General features: G+C 48.3%; 1 protein-coding gene across 2 annotated transcripts in view; it reads left to right on the top strand.

Moving 5' to 3' along the window:
• Positions 1 to 23,507, top strand: part of STX16 (syntaxin 16) — a 28,762-nt gene extending 5,255 nt beyond the window's left edge. For both annotated transcript variants that reach the window (XM_083146863.1, XM_083146862.1), the window contains exons 2-8: positions 15,784 to 15,891; positions 16,954 to 17,094; positions 17,171 to 17,333; positions 18,248 to 18,339; positions 19,957 to 20,100; positions 20,228 to 20,308; positions 21,184 to 23,507. In XM_083146863.1, the coding sequence (XP_083002989.1) occupies positions 15,784 to 15,891; positions 16,954 to 17,094; positions 17,171 to 17,333; positions 18,248 to 18,339; positions 19,957 to 20,100; positions 20,228 to 20,308; positions 21,184 to 21,285 (831 nt within the window). In that variant the 3' untranslated portion in view covers positions 21,286 to 23,507. The remainder of the gene's footprint in view (positions 1 to 15,783; positions 15,892 to 16,953; positions 17,095 to 17,170; positions 17,334 to 18,247; positions 18,340 to 19,956; positions 20,101 to 20,227; positions 20,309 to 21,183) is intronic.
• Positions 23,508 to 23,913: the final 406 nt, after the last annotated feature.

The raw sequence follows: 23,913 nt of genomic DNA, 5'->3' as shown, positions 1-23,913 counted from the left end.
ATCTATACAAAGGAGGAGTCACCCCCCAATACAATATACAAGAGAAAAGGAAGTGGGCGATGGCGCTAATTAATAATAAACAAATAAAATACTTAAACTAAGTAGAAATGGTCAGGTGTGGATAGTAAAAAATATTTAATTGTAACATAAAATATTATAGGAAATATAACAATAAACATATATATATATATATATATATATATATATTAGGTGATTCATCGCGCCCTACGGGCGCTCTTCACACCGTCGTAAGGGGCTGCGCCCCCTTAATTTGTGAACGTTTGTATATGAGAAATATGGTTAGAATTGTATGAAAGATGCCCTGTATTGCAACTTAGGTGTCCGCGAATCGCGGGAGGGGGGGTCGCGGAGGGTGCCGCGAATTGCAGGAGGGGGGGTTGCGGGGGGTGCCGCGAATTGCAGGAGGGGGGGTTGTGGGGGGGTGGATGCTGCGAATCGCGGGAGGGGAGGGATTGCAGAGAATCACGGGAGGGGGGTCGCGGGGTGGGTTGCCGCAAATCGCGGGAGGGGGGTTACGGGGGCGGGGGTTGCGGCGAATCATGGTAGGGGGGGTCGCGGGGGGTGTGCCGTGAATCACGGGAGGGGGGGTCACGGGGTGGGGTGCCGAGAATCGCGGGGGGGGTGTGTGTGTGCCGTGAATCGCGGGAGTGGGGGTTGCGGGGGGGGGGGTTGGGGGGTGTGACGCGAATCGCCACAAGAAAAAATCAACACAGAAAGGTCAACACATGTAAATGTTGACATAAGTGTGGCACTTCATTGGTGTCTATGTCGACACATGAGAATGAATATGAAAACATTCAAAAAATGAAAAAAAAAAAAACGGTACTCTTTACCTAGAAGGGCGCCCGCGATTGAAATCGCGGGCGTCAGGGGTAAAAATCGCGGGCATCGCGTAAAAATCTGCTACCCGCGATGACCGCGATTTTCCCATAGGGAACAATGTTAAAAAGGCTGATTGAGCGCGATTTTCATGGAAAATGCCTCAATGCCCGCGATTTGCCCATAGGAATCAATGTTAAATGGGCCACAGAGCCCAAATAGGCACAATTAACCCTTAAAATGTCCCCCCAAATTTTTACGCCACCCCACGATCCACGCTAACCCGAAGCGTGGCGAGCGCAGCGGTACGCGTCCTGTGACCTTTTCATGCCCTACTATCCACTAGGGCGTGGAGTGAGAATAGAATAGTGTGGCGAGCGCAGCGAGCCACCGAGCCCGAAGCGTGGCGAGCGGACGCGGATACCTTCACAGGTAAACGCGTCCCCTCGCGGGCTTCACAGGTGTCCGCGTCGCCACCGACACCTGTGAAGCCCGCGAGGGGACGCGTATAACTGTGAAGGTATCCGCGTCCCCTCGCGGGGCTCGCTGCGCTCGCCACGCTTCGGGCTCGCCACACTATTCTATTCTCACTCCACGCCCTAGTGGATAGTAGGGCATGAAAAGGTCGGAGGACGCGTACCGCCGCCCCTCGCGGGCTCGCTGCGCTCGCCACGCTTCGGGTTGGCGTGGATCGTGGGGTGGCGTTAAAAATCTGGGGGGACATTTAAGGGTTAATTGTGCTTATTTAGGCTCTGTGGCCCATTTAACATTGATTCCTATGGCCAAATCGGGTCCATTGAGCCATTTAACAGTAAAATCGTGTCCATCGGGCCTTTTAACATTGATTCCTATGGCAAATCGGGAGCATCGCATCGCGGGTACATTTATGGACGGCCGCGACGCGACCGACGCGAGTTCCATGTTTAACATGGGTTTCAATGGGAAATCGCGGGCATCGCGTCGGTCGCGTCGCGGCCACACATAAATGTACCCGCGATGCCCGCGACGGGCGCCCATCTAGGTAAAGAGTACCAAAAAAACTTCAAAAACTCATGTCAACCTTTTTCATTGTCGACCATAGCCATGTCAGTGTTTTCCATGTGCAATTTAATTCTGGAGCTGCCGCGAATCGCGGGGGGGTGCCGCGAATTGCGGGAGGGGGGGTCGCGGGGGTGGGTGCCGCGAATCGCGGGAGGGGGGGTTACGGGGCGGGGGTTGCGGCGAATCATGGGAGGGGGGGTCGCGGGGGTGTGCCGTGAATCACGGGAGAGGGGGTCACGGGGTGGGGTGCCGAGAATCGTGGGGGAGGTGTGTGTGTGTGTGTGCCGTAAATCGCGGGAGTGGGGGTTGTGGGGGGGGGGGTGACGCAAATCGCCACAAGAAAAAATCAACACAGAAAGGTCAACACATGTAAATGTTGACATAAGTGTGGCACTTCATTGGTGTCCATGTCGACACATGAGAATGAATATGAAAATATTCAAAAAATGACAAAAAAACTTCAAAAACTCATGTCAACCTTTTTCATTGTCGACCATAGCCATGTCAGTGTTTTCCATGTGCAATTTAATTCTGGAGCTGCCGCGAATCACGGGGGGGTGCCGCGAATTGCGGGAGGGGGGGTCGCGGGGGTGGGTGCCGCGAATCGCCGGAGGGCGGGGTTCACAGGGGTTCCGGTGGGGGGTTGCCGCGAATTGCGGGAGGTGGGGGGTCACGGGGGGTGCCGCGAATCGCGGGAGGGGGGGTTGCGGGGGGTGTGACGCGAATCGCCACAAGAAAAAATCAACACAGAAAGGTCAACACATGTAAATGTTGACATAAGTGTGCCACTTCATTGGTGTCCATGTCGACACATGACAATGAATATGAAAAAATTAAAAAAATTAAAAATAAATCTTCAAAAACTCATGTCAACCTTTTTCATTGTCGACCATAGCCATGTCAGTGTTTTGCATGTGCCATTTAATCCTGGGGCTGCTGCGAATTGCGGGGGGGGGGTGCCGCGAATCGCGGGAGGGGGGTCGCAGGGGGGGTGCCGCCAATCGTGCGAGGGGGGGTCGCGGGGTGGTGGTTATGCCGCGAATTGCGGGAGGGGTCGTGGGGGGGTTCTTTTTGCAGCGAATCGCGGTAGGGGGGGTTGCGGGGGGTGCCGCGAATTGCAGGAGGGGGGGTTGTGGGGGGGTGGATGCTGCGAATCGCGGGAGGGGAGGGATTGCAGAGAATCACGGGAGGGGGGTCGCGGGGTGGGTTGCCGCAAATCGCGGGAGGGGGGTTACGGGGGCGGGGGTTGCGGCGAATCATGGTAGGGGGGGTCGCGGGGGGTGTGCCGTGAATCACGGGAGGGGGGGTCACGGGGTGGGGTGCCGAGAATCGCGGGGGGGTGTGTGTGTGCCGTGAATCGCGGGAGTGGGGGTTGCGGGGGGGGGTTGGGGGGTGTGACGCGAATCGCCACAAGAAAAAATCAACACAGAAAGGTCAACACATGTAAATGTTGACATAAGTGTGGCACTTCATTGGTGTCTATGTCGACACATGAGAATGAATATGAAAACATTCAAAAAATGAAAAAAAAAAAACGGTACTCTTTACCTAGAAGGGCGCCCGCGATTGAAATCGCGGGCGTCAGGGGTAAAAATCGCGGGCATCGCGTAAAAATCTGCTACCCGCGATGACCGCGATTTTCCCATAGGGAACAATGTTAAAAAGGCTGATTGAGCGCGATTTTCATGGAAAATGCCTCAATGCCCGCGATTTGCCCATAGGAATCAATGTTAAATGGGCCACAGAGCCCAAATAGGCACAATTAACCTTTAAAATGTCCCCCCAAATTTTTACGCCACCCCACGATCCACGCTAACCCGAAGCGTGGCGAGCGCAGCGGTACGCGTCCTGTGACCTTTTCATGCCCTACTATCCACTAGGGCGTGGAGTGAGAATAGAATAGTGTGGCGAGCGCAGCGAGCCACCGAGCCCGAAGCGTGGCGAGCGGACGCGGATACCTTCACAGGTAAACGCGTCCCCTCGCGGGCTTCACAGGTGTCCGCGTCGCCACCGACACCTGTGAAGCCCGCGAGGGGACGCGTATAACTGTGAAGGTATCCGCGTCCCCTCGCGGGGCTCGCTGCGCTCGCCACGCTTCGGGCTCGCCACACTATTCTATTCTCACTCCACGCCCTAGTGGATAGTAGGGCATGAAAAGGTCGGAGGACGCGTACCGCCGCCCCTCGCGGGCTCGCTGCGCTCGCCACGCTTCGGGTTGGCGTGGATCGTGGGGTGGCGTTAAAAATCTGGGGGGACATTTAAGGGTTAATTGTGCTTATTTAGGCTCTGTGGCCCATTTAACATTGATTCCTATGGCCAAATCGGGTCCATTGAGCCATTAAACAGTAAAATCGTGTCCATCGGGCCTTTTCACATTGATTCCTATGGCAAATCGGGAGCATCGCATCGCGGGTACATTTATGGACGGCCGCGACGCGACCGACGCGAGTTCCATGTTTAACATGGGTTTCAATGGGAAATCGCGGGCATCGCGTCGGTCGCGTCGCGGCCACACATAAATGTACCCGCGATGCCCGCGACGGGCGCCCATCTAGGTAAAGAGTACCAAAAAAACTTCAAAAACTCATGTCAACCTTTTTCATTGTCGACCATAGCCATGTCAGTGTTTTCCATGTGCAATTTAATTCTGGAGCTGCCGCGAATCGCGGGGGGGGTGCCGCGAATTGCGGGAGGGGGGGTCGCGGGGGTGGGTGCCGCGAATCGCGGGAGGGGGGGTTACGGGGCGGGGGTTGCGGCGAATCATGGGAGGGGGGGTCGCGGGGGTGTGCCGTGAATCACGGGAGAGGGGGTCACGGGGTGGGGTGCCGAGAATCGTGGGGGAGGTGTGTGTGTGTGTGTGCCGTAAATCGCGGGAGTGGGGGTTGTGGGGGGGGGGGTGACGCAAATCGCCACAAGAAAAAATCAACACAGAAAGGTCAACACATGTAAATGTTGACATAAGTGTGGCACTTCATTGGTGTCCATGTCGACACATGAGAATGAATATGAAAATATTCAAAAAATGACAAAAAAACTTCAAAAACTCATGTCAACCTTTTTCATTGTCGACCATAGCCATGTCAGTGTTTTCCATGTGCAATTTAATTCTGGAGCTGCCGCGAATCACGGGGGGGTGCCGCGAATTGCGGGAGGGGGGGTCGCGGGGGTGGGTGCCGCGAATCGCGGGAGGGCGGGGTTCACAGGGGTTCCGGTGGGGGGTTGCCGCGAATTGCGGGAGGTGGGGGGTCACGGGGGGTGCCGCGAATCGCGGGAGGGGGGGTTGCGGGGGGTGTGACGCGAATGGCCACAAGAAAAAATCAACACAGAAAGGTCAACACATGTAAATGTTGACATAAGTGTGCCACTTCATTGGTGTCCATGTCGACACATGACAATGAATATGAAAAAATTAAAAATAAATCTTTAAAAACTCATGTCAACCTTTTTCATTGTCGACCATAGCCATGTCAGTGTTTTGCATGTGCCATTTAATCCTGGGGCTGCTGCGAATTGCGGGGGGGGGGTGCCGCGAATCGCGGGAGGGGGGTCGCAGGGGGGGTGCCGCCAATCGTGCAAGGGGGGGTCGCGGGGGGGTTCTTTTTGCCGCGAATCGCGGGAGGGAGGTCGCGGGGGGGGGGTGTTTTTTCCGCGAATCGGGGGGGGGTCACGGGGGAGGGTTTGCCGCGATTCGCGGGAGGGGGGGGTCGCGGGGTGGTGGTTATGCCGCGAATTGCGGGAGGGGTCGTGGGGGGGTTCTTTTTGCAGCGAATCGCGGTAGGGGGGGTCGCGGGGGAGCGGGTGTTTTTGCCGCGAATCGCGGGAGGGGGGGACGCGCGGGGGGGGAGGTTTTGCCGCAAATCGCGGGAGGGGGGCGCGCACCTGGTGGCTGTGGAGTAGCAGTGCTGGGCAACATGGGAAGGCAGTGGGTGTCTGGCACTGTCTGTGGGCTCACTGGGCTGGTTCTCTGTCACATACCTCCCAACATGACCCTCTCCAGGAGGGACACAATGCTCTGTTTCTAGACTTCCCCTTAATGTATGATTGCCATCACCTGTTTTAAACAGGTTAATTTCTCAGAAAGGTGTTCAGCACAGATGAAGGCAATCACACATTAAGAGGAAAGTCCAGGAACAGAGCGTTATAGACACAGACAACCACTTTGAGTGACAGATGTAGCCAAATATATAGGATATATATATATATATATATATATATATAGTGTGTGTATATATATATATATATATATATATAATATATATATTTTTGGCAAGGAATAAAAAAATATTAAAAGATGGACAATGAATACCCTTGTATGGAGAAGAGTATGCCAATCCTTTTAGGGAATTATCCCAGATTTTTTGTGGAGGGTCCTGGATAAATTTATTTGTAATCCAGACAGTTGGGAAACTTGATATCCACAGGTTGTAACCGGGCTTCTTTCTCCTCCCAGCAGCAGGGGACACTGCAGTCTACACGTGTGGGATAGTGTGGGTGCATTGGAGGAGTCGGCACTTTAAGAAATTTGAATACAGCTGGCTCCTCCCCCCGCTATCCCCCAGCAGACTCCAGTCTTAGAAAAAGTGCCCGGAGGAGTCGGACTCCCGGGCTATGTCTCCTAAGGAGATTAGGCTTTTTATTTCTTTTTTGTTTTTTTTTTATATATACTTGGACACAGACAGGCTGGGAATGCCTTGTCTGCGACGTGGGACCCTGGAGGGACATGGTCGGGCCTGCATGCAGCCTCCCTCCACTGTCCAGCCACCGGAGCCTCCGTTCCGGGGACCCGCCCGCAGCTGCATGCGGTGTGCGTCGCGGGTCCTGGGCTATCTCCCCCGAACTCCAGGGACGCCGGTGACAAGTAAGGGCGCTGTGCGCCAGACAGGGGGCGGCCATTAAGCGCGATGGTCGGTGGCAGAGAGAGAGCTAAGTCGCGGTGGTGACGTCAGCGCACCCTCCAGTATGCCGGCTGTTTGGGGCGGGCTTGGTTTTCGCGCCTCAGCGTAAGAGAGGAGGGCGGAGCTTGCTTCTCTCTCCTCTCTGAGCTTTTGAGCTGTGAGGTGGCTTTTGCGGTGCTCTCTCTCTCTGCAGTTGCTGTACAAAACGGGACCTCTGTTACCTGTGCAGCTCAGCGCTCCCCAGCGGACTACAGGGACACTGTAAGTCTTAAGGGGTACATTACACACACAAGAATCGGGGGTTATTAATTGGCTCCTCTTCCCCTGTAACTTGCCAGACTTCAGGGCTACTTTACTGGGTATTTCCCTGCTGTTGGGCTGTTTTTTTGGGGTGTTTCTTGTGTGACTGGTGTTTGTGTGTCTGTCAGTATTGTTACATTTACTGGGCAGGATGGCAGGAAAGGCAACTTCATCTAAGGCTGCTTTGAAGGTTTATTCCTGCAAGAGCTGTAAGCAGCAATACACACAACATGTTAGAGGGTGTTCCCTCTGTGAGATTTGCTATAAGGCTTCTCAAATTACTGCTGCTCCTGCAGCACCTGTGCAGGCAGCTGCTGTTTCCTCAGAGGTGCTGCAATCATTGCTGTCTAATCTGAATGCTGAAATGGCTGCCTCTAGGAAGGATAGAGAGGTGTTTCAGACTCAGCTTTCTAGACTGACCTCTGCAGAGCCTGCTTGGGCTCAATCTTTAATTCAGTCAGTGGACTCTTTAACTCAGTCTATGGCAGGTCCTGCTAAGAGACCTTCGCCTGCTGCTGTAATTAAAAGAAAGGCTATGCCCTCTCTGTTTTTGGCTGATGATTCAGACCAAGAGGATTATATTATAGAGGAAGGAGAGGTTCTTCCCCCTGTGGAGGATATCCAACCCTTGGATGTAGGGGAGGATGAATCACAGGGTGTGGAGGGGCTTATTAGAGCTGTTAGGTCCACTCTGAAATTAGAGCAGCCTGAGGTTACTCCCCAGGTGTCCATTTTTGGACGCTCTCAAAGACAGGAGTTGTGTTTCCCGGATTCGGAGGAATTAGACTCTCCTCTCCTCTCTATATGGAAGTGTCCGGATAGGAAATTCCAGGTGTCAGCTCGCCTAAGGACACTATATCCTTTCTCTCCTGAATCCAGGGCCAAGTGGGAGACTCCTCCCACTCCGGATATCTCGCTATCAAGGCTATCTAAGCGAGCCACTCTGCCTGTCCCCGGGGTGGCCTCTTTGAAAGAGGCGCAGGATAGGCGTTTAGATTGCTCACTAAAGACCATTTATTCCACGGCAGGGGTCCTTTTGCGTCCTGCTTTGGCCTCTGCTTGGGTGGCCAGGGCCATGGAGCAATGGGCTGCTGAGCTTGTGGCTGGTCTGGAGCAAAATATGCCTGTGGCAGATTTGTTGCCTATGGCGGAAGGCATCAGGGATGCTTCAACTTACATAGGTGAGGCAGCGGCAGACATTTCGACTCTAGGAGCCAGAATTTCTGCGTCAGCTGTGGTGGCCAGACGGTCGGTCTGGTTGAGGTCATGGCAGGCTGAGGCTGAAATTAAAAAAGCTGTTGAAGCCTTGCCGTGCACAGGGGATATGCTTTTCGGGCCAGAGCTCGATAAACTTATCTCCCAGGCCACGGGGGGTAAGTCTACATTCTTACCTACAGCCGCTCCTCCGCCTAAGAGGCGGTCCCTCACTCAGTCCTTTCGAGGCTCCTCTGCCTTTAGAGGCAAGCCCAGAGGAGGTTTTACGGCCTTTAGAGGCCGCAGAGGTAGAGGGGCGGGAACAGCAGCGTCCGCTGCTGCCCCAGCACGTCGCCAGGAGCCCAAGGCTTCCGACAGGACCGTGGCATGACGGTCTTCCGGCTCTAGTGGGAGAATCCAGGGTGGACGCTCGTCTGTTGTTGTTCCCTCAGGTTTGGAAGACTCACTGCAGGGACGAGTGGGTCTTGCAAATTATTACACAGGGATACAGACTTCAATTTTCAGCGCCACCTCCAGTAAGATTCTTTCCAATGGGCCTTCCAAAGCTGGATCAGACAAAAAAGGCCTTACAGGATTCAGTTCAAAAGCTTTTGGACGCTTCTGTAATAATACCGGTGCCAGAACATCAGAGGGGACAGGGGTTTTACTCCAATGTGTTCGTAGTCCCCAAACCGGACGGCTCCGTAAGGCCTATCCTAAACCTCAAGGATCTAAATCAATACATCTGTTACAACAGGTTCAAGATGGAGTCCATACGGTCCGTGATTGCATCACTGGAACCGGGAGAATATCTTATGTCGCTGGACATAAAGGACGCCTGTTTGCACGTCCCTATTTGGGAACCTCACCAGAGGTTTCTAAGGTTCGCAATACAGGCTTCTCATTTCCAGTTCAGGGCTCTGCCCTTCGGCCTGTCGTCCGCTCCCAGGGTCTTTACCAAGATCATGGCCTGCATGGTGGCGGTACTCAGGTTACAGGGGATAACGATCATCCCGTACCTGGACGATCTCTTGATAAAGGCTTCTTCTCAGGACAAATTGATAGCAGACGCTCTGGCCACATGTTCTTTTCTGGTCCAAAATGGTTGGATCTTGAACTTCGGCAAATCTCAACTCAATCCAACACAGAGGCTTCAATTTCTGGGCCTTATTCTGGATACGGCGCAGGAGGCGGTATTTCTTCCAATGGACAAGATCTCGGCGCTGCAGTCAAAGGTTCGACAGGTCCTAGCTCCCGGCAGAGTTTCGATCCTGTTGTGCACCAAGATGCTGGGGATGATGGTAGCCTCTTTCGAGGCCATCTCGTACGGCAGATTTCATACCAGAACGTTCCAATGGAACCTACTGTCACAGTGGTCAGGGTCGCATCTACAGATACATGGGAAGATTACCCTGTCAAGAGCAGCTCGTCAGTCACTTCAATGGTGGCTTCACACTCCCAATTTACTCCAGGGCCGGAGTTTCAGTCCATGCAGTTGGACGATACTGACCACCGACGCCAGCCTCAGGGGCTGGGGAGCTTTTGTTCTCAACCAGACTTTTCAGGGGCGGTGGTCGGCCCAGGAGGCAAGTCTTCCGATAAATGTCCTGGAATTAAGAGCAATCAGGTTGGCTTTGGGTCAGGCACACAACTTGCTCAGGGGACGTCCGGTAAGAGTCCAGTCGGACAATGCGACTGCGGTCGCATACATAAATCGACAGGGAGGAACCAAAAGTCGTGCGGCCATGCGCGAGGTGCGTCCTATCTTGGAATGGGCCGAGGCATTTGTTCCCCGATTCTCTGCGGTGTTTCTGCCGGGCGTGGAGAATTGGCAGGCGGATTATCTGAGCAGACAGGACTTCCACCCGGGAGAGTGGGCCCTTCACCTGGAGATTTTTCATCAGTTGACGGTCCGGTGGGGCATGCCTCAGATGGATTTGATGGCCTCCAGGTTGAATCGGAAGGTACCTCGGTATTGTGCCAGGTCTCGGGATCCGGAAGCTCTGGCGGGGGATGCATTCTCCATCCCATGGGATTTCCAGCTGATATATGCGTTTCCGCCGTTTCCACTCATAGCAAGAGTGCTCAAGCGCATAAAAAGAGGGTCCGCTTCAGTAATTCTGATTGCCCCGGACTGGCCGAGACGGGCCTGGTATTCGGACCTCAAGCTTCTTCAAGCGGATGTGCAGTGGTGTCTCCCACTCAGACAGGATCTTCTACAACAAGGACCATTCATCTACCCCGGCTTAGAGTCTCTACGTTTAACGGCGTGGCTGTTGAAGCCAACTTGTTAAGGAGACGTGGAATACCGCAGTCTGTAGTTCCAACTATGCTGAAAGCTAGGAAGGAGGTGACCGCTTCTCATTATCACAGGATTTGGAAATCCTACATAGCCTGGTGCGAAGCTAGATCAGTACCAAGGGCAGTGTTTCATCTTTCCCGTTTTTTGGAGTTCTTACAATCGGGTTTAGAGAAGGGTCTCAGACTGGCGTCTTTGAAGGTCCAGGTGTCTGCCCTATCGGTGTTTTTTCACAGAAGGCTGGCTCTAATTCCGGAGGTACAGACCTTCTTAAAAGGGGTTGTTCGTATACAGTCTCCCTTCGTTCCGCCGTCAGAGCCATGGGATTTGGAGTTGGTTCTGAAATTCCTAAGATCGGATACTTTTGAGCCCTTAGATTCGGTGGATCTAAGGTTCTTGACGTGGAAGACGGTCATGTTGATGGCGCTGGCTTCGGCTCGCAGGGTGTCGGAGCTTAGGGCTCTTTCCTGTCGTTCCCCATTTCTGGTTTTCCACAAGGACAGGGCGGAACTCAGAACTCGCCAGGGTTTCCTTCCAAAGGTGGTTTCGTCGTTCCACGTGAACCAGCCTATTGTGGTTCCAGCCCTTTCACGAGATATGAAATCCTTGGACGTGGTGCGCGCTCTGCGTATCTACGTTTTCAGAACGGCATCGTGGAGAAAGACGGATAGTCTTTTCGTGTTGTATGGAGCAGGAAAGAAGGGTTGGCCGGCGTCCAAGCAGACGCTGGCTCGGTGGTTGTGCCTCACAATCAAGGAGGCCTACGCTAGGGCTAACCAAGTCTACCCTTCAGGGATTTCCGCCCATTCAACAAGGGCCGTAAGCACATCGTGGGCTGCGGCCAGAGGTGTTTCGCTCACACAGGTTTGTAGGGCGGCCACTTGGGTGGGTGCTAGCACCTTCGCCAAGTTCTATAAGTTTGACAGCTTTGCCAGTGAGGAGGCATCTTTCGGCAGAGCTGTTTTGCAGGATTCTCAGCGCTCTCCCTCCCGGGTTTAGTGCTTTGGTACCATCCCACACGTGTAGACTGCAGTGTCCCCTGCTGCTGGGAGGAGAAATAAGGAATTTGGTACTTACCGGTAATTCCCTTTCTCCGAGGCAGCAGGGGACACTGCACGCCCTCCCAGCGCTTTATTCCTGCCATCTTACAAGTTGTTTTACTTTAACATTGAATGTTTGCCGATTGCAAGTTGTGAGTTCTTGTTATGAGTTATTCTTGCTAATCTTTTCTCTTCTGCGAAGTGTCTCCTCTGTTCCAGGGATCGAGCCCTGGCCCCTATCCTCTCTCGGTCACAGTTTCTAAGACTGGAGTCTGCTGGGGGATAGCGGGGGGAGGAGCCAGCTGTATTCAAATTTCTTAAAGTGCCGACTCCTCCAATGCACCCACACTATCCCACACGTGTAGACTGCAGTGTCCCCTGCTGCCTCGGAGAAAGGGAATTACCGGTAAGTACCAAATTCCTTATTTTAGGAGGTGGCGTGCCTCCAAGATGGTACTTTGCCACGGATGGTGGTGAAAAGGGCCAGTCCACTTGTCTTTGTATGCGAGTGTCCCAAATGAGGGCAATAGGTTTAGGTTTCCAAATAAAAGTGACTGGGGTGATGATGATCAGAGTCCCATTAGGAATACAGTACATTGTCTGAGGGACAGTTTTTTTTTTTAATTTTCCAATTTGGGAAACAAATGACTTAATTACAAAATACATTAACTCCTATCCAGTACCAGGTTGTTATTCCATCCAACCAACTAGTTTAGTGTTCCCCCTAGGAATTTTTGGGGGCAGGGCCCCACTGTACGGGATGGGGGCGGACCGGGCCCGCCGACGTCATCGTTGTAGGCGGTCCCAGGCCGCCGCCTCACCAGAGGAGGCGTGCCCGGGCCGCCGCGTCACCAGAGGAGGCGTGCCCGGGCCGCCGCGTCACCAGAGGAGGCGTGCCCGGGCCGCCGCGTCACCAGAGGAGGCGTGCCCGGGCCGCCGCGTCACCAGAGGAGGCGTGCCCGGGCCGCCGCGTCACCAGAGGAGGCGTGCCCGGGCCGCCGCGTCACCAGAGGAGGCGTGCCCGGGCCGCCGCGTCACCAGAGGAGGCGTGCCCGGGCTTCCTCCGTCTGGCCCCGCCGAAGTCCGTGAGCTGCCGGGGAAGCCTAGCGCCGCCGAGATTGCAGTGCCTGGAGCTTTCCCGGGCACAACATTAGTCAGGCAGCAGGCTCTTTTAGCGGGGCGCTGCTGGAGGGGCAGGGCGCATTTTGCCCTTTAGAAATCGGGCAGGGCGCAGCGCCCCGCTAAAACAGCCTAGCGGGAACACTATAGCTGGAGGAAAGTTGGTCTGATGTGCGGCCAGCATACGTTGGGAATTCTATTGAAGATTCTACTTATTTAGTTCACACCTTCTAGAAGATAATAGAATCTGATTGGTTGCTCTGGGCAACATCCCATCCTCAATAGAACTCCCATTTTAGTAAATTGACCCCATAGTCCAGGTTTTATTCATGACTGAGTACAGAATGAATGAGGTACTAATTAGCTCACCTGTACTCTAACTTGGCTATCTTCAAAACATGGACTGTTATGGTGCATACGCACTGGCCGATATATTGGGCGGTCGAATGAACGGCCAATATATCGATGTACCATTGGCCAGTGTGCAACGTGTGGTGTGTATCCGTGATCCGCCGACCACCCGTATAGCCGTGACCGGAGCCACCAGTGATTGACAGCTTCGTGGGCATGCGCCCATCCATTTGGTATGTCAGTCCCGACTGTTCGGGCAGCGTGTGAGGAGAACACTCTGCCCGATACGCCTGTAGATATATCTGCAGATATATCTACTAGTGTGTGTACCTAGATTTTAGAGTGCTTTGAGTATGGTGTTTGGGATCCTTCTATAGATATTTATGCATCACAATTATATTGCAGCAGATCTTTTCTTCATTCATTTCTAAATGATTTATCTTCCTGTGCTTGGCCATCTGATCATTTAATCAGCAGTACATATTTACACTCATTTATTGCCTTAATGCATGCTAAGGAACAATATTGGTGATTGCTACTACTCAGCATTGATCTCTATTCTCTCTCTCTACTTCTGTCTACCCCTTGCTCCTCCTGCCTTCCATCTGATGAATTACATCCCAGGAGCTTGATGAGGTACAGTCACTATTCCCCAACTTCACAGTTTTGCTAGTTATTGTTTGTCTTTAAAAGAAATTTAACTTTATAGGTCCCCATACACGGTCCGTTTAACGGATCCGTTTTGTACTTACATAGATCGCATTGCATGCATTGTGCATGCGATGCAATGTAAAGCAAGTACAAAAAGTATGTGCAGCACATACTTTTCGTACTGTACGATGAGTGCGCATCTCAAAGTACAAAACGGACCGCCAGCGAACGGACCGTGTATGGGGACCTTAACAGCGATTTGCTCCTATCATGTACTGTATCTATGCAGTTGATTTTATTGTACGTGGACATTTTTTTTTTGTTCATCCAGTTTATGTTGCTGTTCGTTGAGACCACAACCGATTTTGATTGTATCCATCGGGTCGGAAAAATCGGGTCGATCACATCGCATGCCAACGAAATCGCATGCGATGCGATCGACCCGATTTTTACATTGCAATCAATGTAAAATGGTCCCTGAGACCCGATTTTTACATTGATTTCAATGTAAAAAGACCCAAAACCCCCCATTTTAATACCAACCCCCCCCCATCTTTCAAATGCCCCCCCCCCCCCATTGTTAACGCCACCCCACTATTGACGCCAACCTGAAGCGTGACGAGCGCAGCGAGCCCGCGAGGGGCAGCGATACACGTCCTCCAACCTTTTCATACCCTTACTATCCACGTCGGCGTGGAGTTGATTTTATATAGTGTGGCGAGCCACCGAGCCCGAAGCGTGGCGAGCACACGCGGATACCTTCACAGGTATCCGCATCCCTTCACGGGCTTCACAGGTATCCGCTTCCCCACGCTTCGGGCTCGGTGGCTCGCTGCGCTCGCCACACTAAATAAAAACAACTCCACGCCGACGTGGATAGTAGGGGTATGAAAAGGTCGGAGGACGCGTACCGCCGCCCCTCGCGGGCTCGCTGCGCTCGCCACGCTTCGGGTTGGCGTCAATAGTGGGGTGGCGTTAACAATGGGGGGGGGAATTAAACATACTTTTTAAGTATGGCCCATTTCACATTGTCACCTATGTAAAATCGGGTTGATCGCATCGCGGGCCATTATAATGGCCCGCGATCAACACGATTTTCACTTTAAAAAATAATTTTACATTGTTCCCTATGGGAAAATCGCGTTGATCGCGTCGGTCGCATCGCGGCCCCTTATTAGGGGCCGCGTTGCATGCGATCAACACGATTTTGTCTTTCACCGGCAAATTAGATGGTGATTGACACAAAATCGGGTCCATTGCGTTGATTGTATGCCTTAAACTTAAGGCATACAATCAACGAGATGGGCGCTGTGCTAGGAAACAAGTACCTTACTTTTTTTTTTTTTCGTTCTTTTATAGCCTTGCTATATCTTTTTATTCTGACAGTTGCAGTACAAAGTAGCCGAGCTAGCATATAACATATGAAACTAGGTGGCCCAAAATATTTCATAAAGTTGTCACACTTCATATTTTCCGTCAGCGTCTACCATGTAACAATCTGCTGAAACTAAACCAATTTTTTTGTGGAGCAATTAATGTTTTATTTTATGTGTACTTTGTTTCAACTGTCCAATGTATCTCTTCATTAGTGGCCTCACCTACTCTGACCGCTTACAGTCACCTGCACATACCTTCTTGTCTTTTTCTGACACCTGGGAGACTAGAGGGGACTGACTCCTTCCTAGCCATTTAGCCAAGGATGGGGTGAATGCAGTATACTTCGCACATCCAGACTTTGTTTGTGCTACCAGATGTGCTGACCTCTAACAGCTATCAACATGTGTGTACCAGCTATGCCTTGGGAGTCCTGCACCAAACCATTACATGGGAAACTGTCTATTGGTGGAGTTGTCCAAAATTAGAGCACTTTTTCAGGATACACAAAGGTCCCATATTTTGTAAAATGTGATTGTAGGGAACAGTTTAGATAAATTAGAAAAGTAGTATCCAATATGCTAGTGTTATATAAATTGGATGTGCTGCATAGCAATTTTCCCAAGTATCTTTTGTGTAGTTTATAATATTGTTTTCATATGGATCTATTCGATTTCAGATTGCAGATGACCGCATGGCCTTGGTGTCTGGCATTAGCTTGGATCCAGAAGCTGCCATTGGTGTAACAAAGCGTCTGACTCCCAATTGGGTGGATGGAATAGAAGAAGTAAGATGTACAATTTAACCTGCTAGCTTTTTTTTTTTTCTTTTTTTTTTTGGGTAGATTTGGTTATCTTTGATTTGGTCATACATGTAAAGGTGAGCCTTGGCTGCATAGGGCTAGAGGAGCTTATTATTGCTGCAAGCGATGCAGTACTTTTGATCCCCTCACCCCAGTTGCCTCAGAGATGCAGAAAGACTACAATGACAGTGGCTGCAATGGACCAAATGGGCAATCCTTGTGGATTTCACCATGGCAACATACTAAAGCTCACCATGTCCCAATGATCTACAGGTTGAGGACATAGGAATGCGGCCTCTGTATTCTCTTAAGACCCATACACACTGGGCGACTTCGAGCTGAAAGTCACTCAAAACAGCATGTTTTCAGCTCAAAGCCGCCCAGTGTGTATGCCCTGGCGGTGAGCGCTGCTGCACGCTCCCGCATCACCGATGGGAAAGCCGTTCATCTGCTGGTAATACCAGCAGATGAGCGGCTTTGAGGACGGCTTTGCATAGCTCTGCGCTATGCAACGCCGTCCTCTCCCCTCTGACAACGCCGGGCAGGGGGAAAGTCGCTCAGAGTGTATGCACTGAGCGGCTTTCCCCCCAGTGATGCTATCGATCATTGCTATCCATACACACTGGCCATAGTCGCCCAGTGTGTATGTGCCTTTAGGGAACAGAGGAATCTGTCTGTATGCCAGTGCCATGTTTTTATTTACTAGCTTCCTTCTGCACTGGCAGCAATATGTTTAGCATAAGGTAATGTGGATTATATTTGTTGCCCTGATGTTTCCATGCAGTTTTCCTTTCTCTTTGCAATAGCAGTCTTATCCAGAGTGAGTTTTGTATTGTATACCATGGTTACTGAAAATTATATTTAACATGAATAACTCTACCTGTGCAAAATGGTGCTAGAGGGAAACTCGTGTAATCTGGTCTTCACCTCTAAATTCTTTATTTCTGTTTATTCCTGTAGCATACAATAAACAAATTCTGCTGATCTAGAAAATATTTGGAAGTCTTAATTCTGACTTTTTTTTATTTTTGTGCTTGGATGTTCTAGATCCAGTATGATGTCACACGTATTAAGCAAAAGATGAAGGAGCTCGCCAGTTTCCATGACAAGCATTTAAACAGACCTACGTTAGATGACAGCACAGAGGAGGAGCACACTATAGAAATCAGTACTCAGGAGATCACACAGGTAACATGGGGTGATACTGTGCATCAGAAAAAAATGGTGGCTTGCTCTTATTCTAATTGCATACTCTGTCTTGTAGATGTTCCACCGGTGTCAGAGAGCAGTGCAGACCTTGCAGAGCCGAGCACGGCACTGTACAGAGCAGGAGGAGCGTGTGTTACGGAATGTAGTGTCCTCCCTGGCACAGTCACTCCAGGACCTCTCCACAAACTTCAGACATGCCCAGTCTGGCTATCTCAAGAGTAAGGATTGTCTTTTCCATGTTTAGGCTTTTTTTTCTGACATGGTTCTAATTTATGACCTATTTCTGATATATTTTTGTTTGAATTTGATGTGTAAACCATCATGCAATCTTATATAATAAAGGAACTCTTTTGTATTGAATGAAATACACCGTAAAAGGCTTCTCAATTGGTTACAAGAGCAATCTCTACTTTATTTTTGTTTATTTATTAACAGTTTATTATATAGCGCACACATTCCACAGCGCTTTACAGAGAATAGTTGAACATTCACATCAGTCCCTGCCCCAGTGGAGCTTACAATCTATATTCCCTACCACATGTAAACGCACACACAGACATTCTAGGGTTAATTTGTTCAGAGCCAATTAGCCTACCAGTATATTCTTGGATTGTGGGAGGAAACTGGAGTACCCGGAGGAAACCCACGCAAGTACAGGGAGAATATACAAACTCTGCATAGTTAGGGCCATGGTGGGGATCGAACCCATAACCTTAGTGCTGTGCGACAGTAATGCTAACCATTACACCATCTGTACTAACCTTCAATGCAGATACAGCTTTTGGTTACCATAATGGTTTAGCAGAAAATGGGCTATGTGCTGAAAGCAGAGACAGTGGGGTAAATTTACTAAGATGGGGGTTGAATTGAAGATGGGATGTTGCTATTGGCAACCAAGCAGATTCAATCTATTATCTTCTAGATTGAAGGTGTTAAATAGATAAGTAGATTCTGATTGGTTGCCCCTAGCAACATCCTATCTTTAATAAAACTCCCATCTTAGTGAATGAGTGAGGTTTTCTAATAACCATTCACTCCCAAATGCAACATTTTGCTTTAATTATACTTATGATCTGGCTCTGATATCTTTTGTATTACTGTAACGCCATGCTGACCTTTATTTCCTCTGTAGGGGTGAAGAATCGAGAGGAAAGATCTAAACATTTCTTTGACACTTCTGTCCCCCTTATGGATGATGGGGAGGACAATACATTGTATGATCGGGTAAGACTCAGAGCTTGTATCTACTGAAATGCAAGTTTATAATCCCCTCTGTATAGTGCAGTGGTCAGGGAACTCTGTCCTCATTACCCCATGCAGTGCATGTTTTGCAGGTCTCCTCACAGAATCACAAGTGAAATAATTATCTCCATCTGCGGACCTTATAAAATGTGTCTGTGAGTAATTAGTACACCTGTGCACCTGCTGGGTTACCAGCAAAACATGCACTGTGCGGGGTAATGAGGACCGAGTTCCCTGACCACTGGTATAGTGGGTCCAGCTATTCTGTGAGCTAAATAGTATGCAGCTTATTTATTGAGAATCCGTTGCGTCAATCAGTGGATCCTACTAGTTTTGCAGAATATAGCCTCTTGGTGCCTCAATATATGGAAGCATGTTTTAAAATTAGGATATTGTAATAAATTTGAGCTATCTAAATAATTGTAACAAGTTTAATTGGGGAAATGTTTCAAAAGATGGATTTATTCTAAAATAAAATGTGTACAGTATAAGCTATGTAACAGTCTTTTTTTTTAATCCCTTTTCCCCTTCCTAATTAACATACAATAGTCTACACTCTAGGGACAACATAGGGCCGGGCACCAGATGGGAAAGAGGGCACTTGTTCTGTGTTCACATACAGATAGGTGGTGATGCATTTCGTGAGGGTGGCTTGGTTTCTTGACACTCTCACACCCAGTAAGCTTTATTTATTTTATTTTTATTTTATTATTTTTGGGGGGGGGGTTGGGGGTTATCTCTAAAGTGCAGGGAGCATTTTACAACTGCACAGGGCACAATGTCCTGCTGAAACAGCCTAGTGAGAACGCTATACAATATATCCTGGCAGCATGTGTGATTTGTTTAGATGAAACAGAAAAAAGTATCCTTCAAACCGGCTCCTATATTTATTTGTTCATTTAAGACCTAATTAAGCACCATCAGATCAAGATTAATCATCACTACCTGAAATCCAGACAACCGATGGACCCGCTACATTTCTGTGCACATTGTGCCTACAAAATAAGTTGAAAATAGTATGAACAATAGAGGGCCAGATGCACAAAGCTTCAAAAGTGATAAACAGCCAGCCAATCAGTTCCTACCTGCCCTGTCACAGATTGTGTTTGAAAAATGTCAGGCAGGAGCTGATTGTTTATCACTCTCCATTTTATCACTTTTGAAGCTTAGTGTGCCTGGCCCTAAGTGTTTTCAGTAAAGAGTGCATTTTCATCTGCAGGCTTGGGTCTGTGTAAGAGTTGCACACAATACCGATGTTCACGCAGTTGAGTGATTATTGACAAAAACGTCTAAAAATACCTACTTACATGCAACTGGTAATTTATTGTGCACAGGCGTTAAAAGTGGGCGTCTCAGTCCTTGTACATTTGGCCACACGAATGTGCACAAAAGGCTTCTTTACCTTAAAGTAGTGCAAATAGGTATTATGTTGATGTACCAAATGACTATTTTGATTGTGAGAGAGATCTGCTGCGAATTTCAGTACAAACACATGCCAGGGTACAACTATTGTACTGTCCAAAACCTGTGATTGACTGTCTGCAGACTAATATACCACACGGAATGCTTTGTTCAGACACTGTTCTTTCCTGTGTCCAGGAATTTACAGATGATCAGCTAGTTTTAGTACAGCAGAATACACTAATGGTGGAGGAACGGGAGAGAGAGATTCGGCAGATTGTACAGTCTATCTCTGACCTGAATGAGATCTTCCGGGAGCTGGGTTCAATGGTGGTGGAGCAGGTAACTGGCACTTCTTTCTCTTGCTTAGTACTGGCAATACCCACCCCCATATATAATTTTTTTTTTTTTTTTTTTTTTTTTTTAAATAAAGCCATCTTGCTGAATTGACTAACAATATGTGTTTCAGGGTACGGTTTTGGACAGAATTGACTATAATGTGGAGCAGTCCTGTATTAAGACAGAGGATGGACTGAAATACTTGCAAAAGGTGCGTAATCCTTGTTATGTCCTCTGGGGTATGTTTTATATATGTAAACTTCTTATATGGCAGCTTGAAGATTATCAGGAACCAAAACTTTTAATTGCTATACTGTATTGATTAAATATTAGGAGAATTGCACTTTTTAAAACAAGGAATTTAAGTCTTCGGATAAGGCTTACAAGGCTTAAAGGCTATGTTTACTATTTGGATGTTTGTCTAACAATCCCTGTCCTGTCTTCCCAAATCCCAAACTTTAGTATCAATCTATTCCTATATGTCTTACACAATTGTTTTGCAATACACTAAAAGTGGGTATACACGGGTTATATGTGGAATTCGATTTCGATTCGATATGCCGCTTCAATGTCGATTCAATCTGGCATTCGATTTCTACTATATATTCTTACCTGGAAAGACTATTTTTCTTTTCAATTTCCACTAAACGTGAACGCGCATTGGGATCGAATACTGCTAAAAGCATTTGATTCTATTTTTGACTATATAGTTAAAATCGAATGTTATATCTAACCGTGTGTACACAGCATTCGTTTCACTGCTTGTAAGGTACAACTTCTAAGGTACACAATCACTAGCTTATCGCCAGTCAGCAGCATTTTTTGGAGTCAATGCCTTAAAGAATGGCTGCCTCCACTATATGTGGATAACTATTACATATTGTTTTTTTATATCCCTTCTCAACGTGCATGTTTCAAATTGTCCTTAGAAAATGTTGTGAAAATATGTCTGAGCCACTTGCGCTCAGGCTAGAACCTTTTAATATTTTCCCACATTCTGGTCACAGTGAATGGCATTCGGGTTTATTTGCAGGATTCTTTTCTGAGCCTCCCGATGCTTAATGCTGTGTCTCTCTTGTTTTACAGGCAGAGCAGTACCAGAAAAAGAACCGCAAGATGCTTGCTATTTTAATCCTATTTGTCCTATTGCTTGTTCTAATTGTTGTGCTAATTGGTGTTAAGTCTTAATTAGGTCAGTCTTCATTTTATTGTTATTAGTTTGGATTCCGATTTTATTTTTGTTTTGTTTTCTGTCCAATGTGTCCAGAAGAACCTGTAAAGTTACCATCTTTCTCTGCCAAGGAACCTGAAAATACTGCTGTTGCTTCTAGAAGTTAATACCCATGTCTGGTTCTAATTTCTAGTGTTTGGAAACAACCCAATATGGACCAAAGCGGTTTAACCTTGATATTGTGCACTACTTATCTGTATTGAACACTATTTCTTCCCAGTGCTTTGTTAATAAAGGCTGGCAACAGACCTGTACCTACCTGTATGGGTAAGAAGTGGATGGAATATGAAACATGGCCAACAAGTAAATCCTGGCACCAATCCATTGTAAATAAACTTTAGGATGGGAATGTGGGGTGGAATTTAATTCCTGGGTTTAACAAACACATATTGACGCTAAAATGGTGTTCAACCTGAGGTTTCGGGACAGTAATTCGACTGAAAGTACCGACAGGCAAGTTCCAGAAAGTCCTGAAATCAGCAAAAACAGACACAAATTGTCAGAAAATGGCCGTAAATTTTACAATTCCGATAAAACAGATCCAACTTTAAATTTTTTTAAAAAGTCTGATCTGAAAGCCTCCTTGCTGTCGGTAATGGCAGCATTAAATAGATGAGGGAAATATTGGCACAGATTGAATACCCCCTAAGGCCGATATATTTTATTATCTGCAGTCACTGAAAAGACCACTCACATCTGATGTTTTGCTGAGGGGAATTGAATACCCCCCATACACTACTTATTACATTTCATTGTCTTTAGTGTATTTACACAAGTCGATTGTTGTTTATACACATTGGTGGCAGCCATTAGAATGCAGCCTATTCATTTACCTGGTTCTAGAGGGGGTATAAGTGGCTCAATAAGCAAAATATTGATTATGTAGGAAACGGTTACACCCTCATTTGGAAAATATACTCTAAATATTGTAAGGAGCTACATTTAACATTTAAAGCTATTAATAAATGTATCCAATTATTGGAGAACTTGATATCATGCTACTGAAGGATGAACAAAGCAATCTTGCGAACTGATCATGTTGCTGGGTACAAGAAAAGTTTTGGCTGGCTATAATAAATACCCCTTAAAAAGTGTGTGTTTTCACCATCGCAAACACTTTGTGGACTGGTGTCTATTTCTAATTATGAGTTTACTAGATCCTTCCATCATATCGCCAGTCCTAATGAAGTACGAGCTAACTTATATGGCTAATGGATGATTGAAGAGAATAGCTGCCTCTGCTGGGAACATGCATACGTCAACTGTGATGGTGAGTACACATGGGGGCGATTATAGCAAACATCACTGGAAATATGGTCGCTGAGCGACCATATTGCCAGTGATTGTAGTGTGCACCCGCGATAAATCACCGGGTGCGCGCTCCCGTTTTCAGGCCCTGAATGGTCGCTGGTCGGAGGAGCATGTTCCTCTGACCAGCGACTTCCCCTTCCTCTTCTCCCGGCAGTGTGTCATTTTCATCTGCGACCATCTCTGGTCGCAGATGAAAACGGGACACTGAGCAATATATTGCCAGCGATCATATTGCCCCGTGTGCCCCTTAACTGTATAAATCTGAAGCCCTGGCCCACCTGCTGCACTCTTAGTACTGAGGTCTGCCCCTTATTTTAATTCTTTGCAGTACGTGGAAATATTGGTTGGTCTGAGAAGCTGATATTAACAATTTGTAAATACTGTTACAATAAAGAGAGTTCTATTATTTATCATGAACAGGAGCAGTGCAAACCAACACGACCAAACTTTTATTGCAAAAAAAGACTACGGATTCATTAATAGAGAAATCATTGCATTTTCCTTTGTCAGTTTTACATTTGCTCTTTGTGGTTGAAAATTCTTGGAAACAAATGTTTGTTTTTAAATCTTCCTACAAATGTCAGAGAGGAGCAGTTGATATGTTGTGTATATTTGTAATTTATAATATGATGTATGCGAGGCGCTTATATTAGTGGGAAGATCTGTGGGTTTGTTGTCTCCTCTGTAAAATATGTACAATATGGGGAAATTGTCAATGCATGCTAGGTATAATGCCCTATGCAGCTCAGCAGCCCTGTGGAGTGCATGTTTTATTTTTTTGATTGGTTTACTTCTCAAACCCATGCCTCTACTGTCATTCTATTACCACTCATATTTGCTATTAAACTGTTGAGTGATTGTCTATTTATTGACTGTGTCTAATTTTGATCATTACCCTCCTTGAAAAAATGTACCATGTTTGGTGCCGGATGACTGCCCAACTGTCAGAATTCTGAAGGTCAGTATACCCACATTGGATTCACGGCTATTCCAATGACCAACAGTCAGGATCCTGATTGACAGGAGCTATTCTCCATTGTGGGGGTCCATTTGTACAGCAAGACACTTAGGGCCAGATGCACTACGTTTCTAAAGTGATAAAATGGAGAGTGATAAACAAGCAACCAATCAGCTCCTGACTGACATTTTTCAAACACAGTCTGTGACATGGCAGGTAGGAGCTGATTGGCTGGCTGTTTTTCACTCTCCATTTTATCACTTTTGAAGCATCTGGCCCTGAGTCTGCAAGGGGATTCTTTGCACCCGACCCTCTG

The sequence above is a fragment of the Crinia signifera genome, chromosome 6 (genome assembly GCF_055691185.1).
Source record: "Crinia signifera chromosome 6, ASM5569118v1, whole genome shotgun sequence".
In the NCBI taxonomy this organism is placed as follows: domain Eukaryota; kingdom Metazoa; phylum Chordata; class Amphibia; order Anura; family Myobatrachidae; genus Crinia; species Crinia signifera.
The sequence above is the reverse complement of the archived record's forward strand: the minus strand, read 5'-3'. Positions and strand labels throughout refer to the sequence as shown.